Genomic DNA, 11,167 nt, shown 5'->3' on the forward strand with positions numbered 1-11,167 from the left:
TATTAAAACACTAACAAATCATCCGTGAACCCGTCATCCTGGTTGCGTGCGTGTGTGTGTGTGTATTCACCTCGGATCTGCTGCAGTCTCTGTCGAGACAGCCAGTGTGTGTGTGTGTGTGTGTGTGTGTGTGTGTGTGTGTGTGTGTGTGTGTCGAGACAGCTAGTATGTGTGTGTGTGTGTGTGTGTGTGTGTGTGTGTGTGTGTGTGTGTGTGTGTGTGTGTGTGTGTGTGTGTGTGTGTGTGTGTGTTTGTGCATATGTGCGTATGTGATTCACCTTGGTCTTTGGATCACGGGTTGGACTCGTGATCGACAGCTATTTCCCTCCGGAAAAGAGCTCAGAGCTTGTATGACCGATCTATGGGTAATGCTGAGACCTTACACCAGTGGTTCTTAACCTTTTTTGGCAGCGACCCAAAATTTTGCACAAATCAAGCATCGCGACCCAAGCCTACATAGATATACATTGAAATTTCAAAACACTTCAAATAAATTTTCTGCTTTGGAGTTTTTATTTAATCATGGTCTGCTTAGAATCCTAAAACTAGGCATCATGTATTTTAATTATTACAGTATATAATTATAATATATTTGTAGTGGGAAAATAATAATTTTCTGCAAACCCTTAGCGACCCAATAAAATGGCTTGGCGACCCAAATTTGGGTCGCGACCCAGGGGTTAAGAACCACTGCCTTACACGCACACACACACCCAACTCCCTGCCCACGAGAGTTGGAGTAACGACTCGAAGCGCAGCGATACTGAAATTATTTCAGCCCTGGGCAGGATTCGAACCCGAACCGCCGTAGTGACAGTCTGGGACCCTACCAACCGCGCCTGAGAGAGAGAGAGAGAGAGAGAGAGAGAGAGAGAGAGAGAGAGAGAGAGAGAGAGAGAGAGAGAGAGAGAGAGAGAGAGAGAGAGAGAGAGAGAGAGAGAGAGAGAGAGAGAGAGAGAGAGAGAGAGAGAGAGAGAGAGAGAGAGAGAGAGAGAGAGAGAGAGAGAGAGAGAGAGGTGTGTACTGAATAAGAAAGGAGAGAGAGAGACAGAGAGAGAGATATTTAACCTTGTCTAACCATCACCTACCATGAAACCACAAGAAAGGTGGGGGTGTTCTGTTGTACGCTAAAAGTAATGTCCATGCTTGTGTTTTAGAGAAAGTGAAACAGGATGCATATGATAGTTTGTGGGTAGAATTAACCCAAACAAATGGACAAAAAATGAATGTAGGTGTAATATATAGGCCAAAGACATTATCATTGACAGACGACAAACTGTTATTTCAAGAACTGTCTAGTTTCTACGACCGGGATTTATTGATAATGGATGATTTCAATTTTATTGACATTGATTGGATGACCCTTGAACATGGCCATATAGGTAGTCGCTTGATAGATTTTCTCAGTGACAATTACTTGGTTCAGCATGTAAAAGAGCCCACAAGACATGGGAACTTGCTCGATCTATTGATCACTAACCGCGAAAGCATTATAACCGAAGTAGAAGTCGGTGGAACTGTTGCAAATGACGATCACAACTTAGTTAGATTCAAACTACTAAAACATTTATTTTAGAGTAGATACTTGTGTTTCTAAAATATCCAATTTCAGTAAAGCTCAGTTCATAGGACTACGTCAGGAGCTTCAGCTTACAGATTGGGAGGTAAAATTAAGCGAAAGACCTGTAGATCAGAAATATTTCGAAATACGCTCACTAAGATGATTCAAACTTACATTCCTTTTAAGGACAGACGTCCCCCAAATCAGACTCGCCCAAAATGGCTTGACAAAGAAACTGAAAAAGGTAATGCTAAAAAGAGACAGGCAATAAGAAATATAAGTCCTCGGGTGTATCAAATGACTATCAGAGATTTAAAAAAGACAATAAAAAAAAAAAAAAAACGAAAACGACAATACGAAATGAATATCGCTGATAAATCCAATTAGAATCCCAAAGAATTCTATGGTTACATTATAGATAAAAAGGTTGTTAGGAATTACATTGGTCCCCTATTATCTGCTGACGGTCAACTTGAATATTCAGATGAAGGAATGTGAGATATTTTAGATAATTATTTTAACTCAGTGTTCGTAAACAAAACACCTCAAAATGAACTCCAAGCTGAAACCTGTGAAAAGTCTAGGGTAAACTTACCACGGTAAATATAACAAAAGGTGTATAGAGACACTCAAAGTTAATAAAACGTGGTCCCCTCCCGCCCATGACACTATTAAACAAGGTATGCAAGTCCCTAAAATTCCTTGGAGGGGTTGTAACATATTTTATAAATAAAATGAATAAATGAATAAATAAAAACACATGTGAACCAGGATTTGTTAGGGACGAAAAAACAAAAAATATATAAAATAATTTGAACAAGGGCTAATTTTTTTAAGTCGGGTTATGGTGCTTACTTCAGATAAACGTGACTGAATCATGTTTGATTTTAGGCACATCTACTCTCTCTCTTTCTCTCTCTCTTTCTCTCTCTCTCTCTCTATATATATATGTATATATATATATATTATATATACATATATACAATATATATATATATATTATATACATATATATATATATGTATATATATATATATATATATACATACATATATATATATATATATATATATATATATATATATATATATATATATATAAGAACTTCAAGCACATGTTATGGGCATTTGAAACACGATAAATAGTTGACCTAATTGATGGTTAAGAAATACCCGCCAGATAGACTGGTCAGACGAGGGCAGGTAGGGTCAGTACACAACAGCAAAAACATAAGTTCAACTGACAATAATTCAAATTCTATATTCTTGTTGCTCTATTATCATTGTGGTGTTCAAATACTCGAAACTAAAACCAGTAGTTTTTTCTTCTGTTCCGACTGTGGTTTTAGTTTTGATATATATGAATATATATATATGTATGTGTGAGTGCCGATTGCACTATGTATAAGAATATCTTGATGTATGATATTATACAGGTAAATTATGATATGTACTAAGGTTAATGACGAATCACGGCTTGTGACATTTGATCTGTGTTAAGTACCAATTGTATAATGTTCGAATGTATTGACAAATTATGATATGTACTAAGTTTAATTACGAATCACGGCTTGTGACATTTGATGTATGTTGAGTACAGATTGCACAATGCCTGGGTATAAAATGAAAATATATGAGAAGATATCGATGACATGTTCGAGAAATAATTGAACTTAGTGGCAACTACAAGCCCGTGTTGTTACGTAGATAGTTACAATGTATGTAAAATAAAATGAAAAATGTTATTGTCGAAATTGATGTACTGTAGTGATCCATTATATATATAATACAATAAAATAAGATTAAAGAAACTCTAGGAAAATGGAGAATGTTGAGTGGAACATGACTCGTATATTTATTTACGATCCCTCAGATGTATTCCTCCGCCAAGTAGGGCGCGTTCTCCTCATTAGGATTGTAATCAGTAATGTTCTTTCTGTGTGCAGTTGTCGAAGTGACAACATCTCCGTGAGTGCCATGGCAGTCATTATTGGTAAGCATTGAAAGAGTAAATTGTTATGTAATGTCATTGGTCGAAATGATATGTAAGAGTTCGTGGAGAAGTTATGTTAATTAGTAATCTATTTGGCTTCTCAGGATAGCAAAGAATTACGAAGATATGTAATGATGAATGTTGTGGAGGCGGGTTACAGAATCATGGTAGGAATTATGACTTGAGTTCAATAATTGTTATTGACAAATAGTGTGCTTAATGTTGAGAGATTAATTGTGAATGCAAATTACAATGTAACACAATTTGCAGAAACCACACCGTCTGTATAAGATCAAGATCGAAGGGCAACAATAAAGAAGTTTGACGTGTGCGTTATGATTGTTTCCCATTCCACTGTACCTCATGCCCCTCCACCTTCGGAGACGGCAGTGACAGTTTCATGATTCTGTTAAATAGTTTTATGGTAGTTTCATGACTCTGTTTAATAAAATTTCATGTTGAGGTACAGAGAAGGAGAGACGCCAAGCAACAAGATCCATAGGTTGGGACCACATGGAAGCCGGCATGGCAGACAGAGCAACAAGTGATCCATGGGAAATACTGAAATTGTGACAAGACCATGACTGTGAGTAATGAAAATTTAGCATTTAAAGAAAGAGTAGCTTTCTAGACACAGGAGACAAGTACATGAAGTCAGTGTTGAACATCTAAGTTGTCATTTAATCCTGTAACTTTAACTTTATAAGTGCTAAGAAGAATGCTGTGATTGAACAATGAAGCTATGAGTGCAGTAAGAGATGTAATAGTATGAAATTTCCTGGTTAATTTAACACTAATTTACGTAGGTTAATGTTGAGGATTGATTAAAAAATAGTGCACTAATAGAATATTGTGTAATCCTTTTTGAAGTAAGCATAATATTCCGTGGTGTATTCAATATTGATTTACGTAGATTGGTGTTGAACATTGATTATGAAAAATCACGAGAGTGCTTTGATTACGAGTAGACTTGAAATTTGTATTTGAATATAGTTTTCCAGTTTCTATTCAATAACATGTTGTGAATAATGAGGATTGAGAATTGAATTTGAGTGAGATATAGTTTTCCAGTTTCTATTCAATAACATGTGAATAATGAAGATTAAGAATTGAATTTGAGTGAGATATAAATTTCCAGTTTCTATTCAATAACATGTTGTGAATAATGAGGATTGAGAATTGAATTTGAGTGAGATATCGTTTTCCAGTTTCTATTCTACATGTTGTGAATAATGAGGATTGAGAATTGAATTTGAGTGAGATATAGTTTTCCAGTTTCTATTCAATAACATGTTGTGTATAATGAAGATTAAGAATTGAATTTGAGTGAGATATAGTTTTCCAGTTTCTATTCAATAACATGTTGTGAATAATGAGGGCTAAGAATTGAATTTAAGAGAAACTTAGTTTTCCAGTTTCTTATTTGGAACATGTGATTAAGGAGACTTGAACTTTGAATGTAAATGAAGGATAGTTTTCTAGTTTCTATTCATCTATTAATAGTGTGAGTGAGTGTTGAACATTCTAGGTTGAACAAAATGGACAGAGCCACAGTATATCAACTGAAATTATATTTGAGAGCAAAAGGTCAAACTTGTTCTGGCAATGAGGCAGAACTTATAAGTAGGATACAGGAGTTTATCACAGCTGAGGAATTAGATGCAGATGAAGTAGTTAAAGAAATATTAGCTTTCAATAGAGCACCAGTGGAAGAGGGAACAAATGGTACAGTGAAACCAATGGATAGTGTATCTCAAGCAGGAGAAAGTGACATAGATAGTCAATTAGGTAAGGTGATGGCTAAGAGGGCGAGCTTAGACATCAAATTACAGAAGTTGAAAATGAAGCAAGAGTTGGAAAAGGAATTGCATAGACTAAAACTAGAGCAGGATAGGCTTGAGTTAGAAACGGAATTAGAATCAACTAAAGCAGAATTTAATATTTTAAGTAAATTTGAAAGTAATGTAAATGTTAATGTAGAAAATGATTCTCGTGACTGCAGAAGTATAAATCAGAATAATAGTGATAGCCAACAGACAAATAGAGACATGATTACGACTTTAATGACCAAAAACATGATGCCTGTTCATGTGATTAATAAGTTTGATGGCCAGTTAGACAAGTACTTTGAATTTATTAAAGATTTCGACATGTTAATTGATAGCAAGCATGTGTCAGATAATGAAAAGTTACAATACCTAAAACAATATACAGAGGGTAAACCACACAAGATAGTTAGAACGTGTTTACATTTAGATCCAAAAGAGGGTTACCAAAAGGCGAGAAGTGAATTAAACAAAAGATATGGAAATAAAGAACGGATTGCTTTAATGCACATAGATATAGTTCTTGCTTGGCCTGAAATTAAGGAAGGGAATGTTGAGACATTAGATGACTTCATTGTCGAATTGAATTCATGTATAAGTGCTATATCGGGTATTCATTATGGAATTTCAGAATTACAAAATCTTAGGACTTTGCGTCAGTTAGTTGAGAAATTACCCAGAGACTTACAGGACAGATGAAGGAGATTAGTTGACGAGTTAGCTGAGAGTGGGATGTTAGTGGACATTAAAGAATTAGTCAGATTTTTAGAAAAAGAAGTAAGAATATTGAGTAACCCAACATATGGGAGAAGTATTAAGGGGGGATTTGGAGATAAGAAAGTAGAATCGAACTCATGGAGTTCAAATAGAAAGATGAATTATAAGAAAGGTATAGAACCAAAAGATGGAAGGGTTCATGTCAATATGACACGTTATTGATGTGTGTCCAGAATTAAGATGGTTAACTTATGAAGAGAAATTAAGCAAGGCTTACAGTTTAGAACTTTGTTTCAAGTGTTTAAGGAAAGGACATAAAGCGTCACAGTGTTGAGTGATTCGAACTTGTGAACAATGCGGTGGTTCACATCTTACAATTATGCATAAGTTGAAAAAGAATTCTATAACACAGAGATCCAGACTTTCTTGTTGGTTATGTCAGGAAGAGCACGTTATTGATGTGTGTCCAGAATTAAGATGGTTAACTCATGAAGAGAGGTTGAATAAAGCGTATAATTTAGAACTTTGTTTCAAGTGTTTAAGGAAAGGACACAAAGCGTCACAGTGTAGAGTGATTCGAACTTGTGAACAATGTGGTGGTTCACATCTTACAATTATGCATAGGACGAATAAGAATTTCAAGGTTGAAAGAAGTAAAGAAGTAACGGCAAATCCAGTGGTCACTAATGAGGTTGATGATTCTAGAGTTCAAGTATTATCCAGTCAATTGAAGGATTCAGTAGGAGACACTACTGCTATCCCAGTTCAAGTAGAGTTAAATGGTAAGGTTGTTACTACCAGATGTTACCTTGGCAATGGTAGCTCAGTCACATTTTGTACTAAGAATTTATTGCACAAACTTGGAATGACAGACGTGAACTATCAGTCAACTACGTTACAAATTAGTACAATAGTAGGTACAAGAGGAATGTCTTGTCTTAATGTTGAAGGGATGTCAGTTTCTGACATAGAAGGAAATAACCAAATTAGATTACCACCTGTATTTGCAGTGAATAAACTTCCTCTCAATCAAGGTCATGGTATTAGAAAGAATGACATAGAGAAGTGGAAACATTTGATGAAACTAGAATTTGATCACAGCCAAGGGGAAATAGAAACCATGATAGGTAGTAATGTCCCAGAGGCGTCTGAACCTTGGGAGGTTGTGCATGCAGAGAAAGTAGGAGATCCGTATGCTGTGAGAACACGTGTAGGATGGATATTGTGAGGAAGAATAATAGACAATAATCATGAAGTTCCTGTGAATAAGATAAAGGTTGATGGTAATTATTTAGAAAGGAAATTGATTGAATCTTATAATAGAGAGTTTGTGGATTCATCACTGAATTCGGTAGAACCTAGCATGGAAGATAGAAGATGGTTACAATTTGTTGAGTCTGGGTGTAGGCAAATGACTAATGGAAAATATGAGATCCCTTTACCAATGATAGAGAAACCTAGGATAGTTCCTGATAGTGAACCTATGGTGGTCAAAAGACTTCAGCGGTTAAAGTGTAAATTCAAGGATGATGAATATTATAGGCAGTCTAAGCAATTTATGATCAATTTACTAGAGAAGGGGTACGCCGAAGAAGTACCTAAGTGTGAAGTGAGGAATCAACAAGCATGGTATGTTCCACATTTTGGAGTGTGTCATCCTACAAAAAAAGATAAAGTACGTGTAGTATTTGATTGTGCAGCACGTGTAAATGATTTGTCCTTAAATGATTTGTTGCGACAGGGACCTGATATAAGTAATCTTCTGTTAGGTGTCCTTTTGAGATTTAGATTAGGACTATATGCGTGTACTGCGGATATAGAAACTATGTATTATCAAGTTAAAGTACCTGAAGATGATAGAGATTATCTGCATTTCTTATGGTGGAAAGATGGACATATAGGAAGTGATATAGTTAAGCTACGGATGACTTCTCATCCATTTGGTGCTAGTTGCTCACCTAGTATTGCAAATTATGCTCTAAAACGAGTTGTACAAGATCACGGCAATCAGTTTCACAAATCAGTAAGTGAAATAGTTCTTAATAACTTCTATGTTGATGATCTGTTGGTGTCATCCGATGACATTATAAAAAAAGCCAGAGTAAGTTGTATAATCTATTTAATCTTTCTCTACAAAATTGGGCACCATAAACGAAAATTAGCAATAGTCTATCACCCTACTCCACTTTTCATCCTCCTCTTTCTCTTCCTGCTCCTTCTCCTCTTTCTCTATTTCCTTCTCCTTTCCCCTCTCCTCCTATTCCTACTCCTCCTTCGCTTCCTCCTCCTTCGCCTTCTCCTCCTCTTTCTTCACCTTCTTTTCGTTCTCTTTTTCTTGTTCACAGACACAGACACACACAAGCAAGTACACATACACTACTGTCTAGCTTTGTTCAGCACTACCAAGTATAAGGTTATGTACTTGTGAAAGTGTCAAAAGACAACACGAAGCAATGCATCGAGCCAGGGAGTAAAGAGGAAGATGGAATAATGAGAGAGGTATTGGAGTGGCCTTTGCTTAAAGCGCTTTGACGCGAATGTATGACCTCTATCCGGGTTATCCTGTTTGGCGGACATGCAAGTGGCCTTTCGCTTTCAAAGTTGCACTTTAACTTTTGTGTGATTTGTCCCGACTGTAGACAACATTAACCAGTTAAGAGATCAACTTTGCACGTCACGAGGCTACCTGTCTTTGTTAACCTTTTAGCTGTAATTTGCGAGGGCCTTCCTCTACCTGCTATCGGACGGTTTCGTTTACCTTAGATAGTCTCCCAGTCGACTTGTTGAAAGCTGGAATCTTTGTTCTCAGTGACGATTTCGTACACCGTAGAGATGACCTCAAGTGCATAAAAGTGTCTTAGTTTAATAACGATAATGATAACAATGATGATAATAGTAACAATGATAATATTAATAATAATATTGATAATAATAGTTACAATGATAAAGATGATAATGATAATAAACACTATGATGATGATGACGACGACGACGACGATGACGACGATGATGATGATGGTACGTGATAATGATATTGATAATAACAATACTAGTATAATAGTTATAAGGGCAGTAAGAAAGTTAGTGGCACAAAACCTTGTGTCTTCAACTGGCGGTTGGTAATATTGATACCAAAAACCTGGATGCCAAATAGTGTGACCATCCACAGCAATGGTTTTTGCTATCACATTAGCAAAACCAGCTCTGTTATTGCAAAGCGTGATGTATGGGAGAAAGGGCAAGTATGCCAATAGGAAGAAGGTAAGAGGAGTAATACAGGTGTAATAACAAAGAAAATATTTGCAACGATTGCCGTGGAGGTTGTGCCCGCAACGGTGTCGTTAACATTTGTCTCTTTACTGGATCCCTCTTGCTGACGTTTCACCAGCACTTTTATCTTCCTGATCAATATCAAACTTTTGGAGAACAAACAATCACTAATATTAATGATTATAGTAAACATGGCAAACAGGATTGAAAAATACTCCCCCAGTACCGTCTTTACATGTTTATGTGTATATATCTGGAAGTGATTTTATTTATCTTAAGAGTTCTCCCATATCGTAAGGGGGAAATGGTCATCTTATTCATAATGGCAGTGTTAAGAGTGGCGACAGAAGGAGGACATCATTTTGGAGTAAGGGAACGCTTGCGTCGAAGAACGCGATTCTTCAAGTTCCGACCGGAGGAAAATCCGAAGAATCCGGGATATGTCAAAGAGCTCAAGCGAGACCCAGAGGTGGATGACCGGAGGGTCGAGGAATTTGTGCACCAGCAGAAGACTCGTCATGGAGACACTCACTCTTCTTAAAAGGAAGTCGGCAACAACAGGATTTTCAGAGGAAGGCGAAGACTTCGAATGGAAGCGGCGAAGATGCGATGGAGACTTCGTGGAGTATTCCGGCGACCTCGGAAGGGACATCTTCCTTGAGGAGTTCCACGCCGTCAGAGAGAAGCTTCACAAAAACATGAAGAAGGCACGTCGAAACAAGGACCTTCTTTTCCTCGTTCACAACAGAAATTTGTTGAACAACGTGAGGACCCATATTCTGAGACGGGCAGGCCTTGGTGATTTGGATGACGATTGAGAAGTCAGAAATGACGAAAATTTCTCTCAATTCTTTAAGAAATCAAGAAGGCAGCCTTGGTTGAAACCAGGACCTTCTTCACAACTCAGTTGGATTAACTGTTGTTACTCGTTTCCATGCCAACGAATGCAGTTACTCTGCTTCCTTGTAGCTTAAAAAGACGTACAGAAGGTATTTTCCTTCGTTCCGTATGCTGGCATACAATTGCCCTTAACCAAGGAAATGATTCTTTTTCAGATCTTCCGAATACCGAGGAACAAACAGACACTTTTTACACGCCAACGGGGCAGATAACGTTGCGATATTCATACGATAGCTTCAATAATCACACTTTCATCAAGAGACTACTTTGCTCCATGAAACAAAGTGTTGGTACACTTCGTGCTCACCTTAGGAGCTTCACTTTTAAGTCTCTTGATCGTGTCAACTGTTTGCGATTGGCTTTGAGCCCAACTGGGGGCTTCTCTCAGTTGAATAAAGGCACCTGTTGCTGTCAAGAGAGCACCAGGACGGTGTTCGAAAGTGTACTCAACCTTTGAAGGTATATCACAACATCGTCAAAACTATTGTTCCAAGTCATCAGCTGCGTCAGGAAATCGGTGTGTCTGTGTGTGTGTGTGTGTGTGTGTGTGTGTGTGTGTGTGTGTGTGTATGTGTGTGCGCGTGCGTGCGTGCGTGCGTGCGTGTGTGCGTGCGTGTGTGTGTGTGTGTGTGTGTGTGTGTGCGCGCGCGCGCGCCTGTCGCAGAATGTGGATCCTCACGTTATTCAACAAGTTTCTTTTGTGAACGAGCTGATGTTAATGTTGTGAAAACCAGCTCGGTAACAGTTGGCAATCTTATAAAAAGCAGAAATAAAAGTAGGGAAAATGTTCGTCAAGCAGGTGTTTACTGTGTGCCATGTTTAGTTTGTAAAAATGTCTACGATGGTGACAGTTTTCGTGGTATTGATAAAAGAATATCGCAACATAAATATGATATGAAAA

At 37.4% G+C, this 11,167-nt stretch overlaps 1 protein-coding gene across 1 annotated transcript; it reads left to right on the top strand.

The window, feature by feature from the left end:
• The first annotated feature begins 7,507 nt into the window (after positions 1–7,507).
• LOC143022832 (uncharacterized) lies at positions 7,508–9,350 on the top strand. Its single transcript, XM_076181211.1, has 2 exons — positions 7,508–8,197; positions 9,150–9,350. Exons 1-2 carry the CDS (start codon positions 7,508–7,510, stop codon positions 9,348–9,350), a joined length of 891 nt encoding a protein of 296 aa, XP_076037326.1.
• Positions 9,351–11,167: the final 1,817 nt, after the last annotated feature.

Source organism: Oratosquilla oratoria, unplaced genomic scaffold, assembly GCF_046742065.1.
Source record: "Oratosquilla oratoria isolate Oo_2021 unplaced genomic scaffold, ASM4674206v1 SCAFFOLD197, whole genome shotgun sequence".
Taxonomy (NCBI): domain Eukaryota; kingdom Metazoa; phylum Arthropoda; class Malacostraca; order Stomatopoda; family Squillidae; genus Oratosquilla; species Oratosquilla oratoria.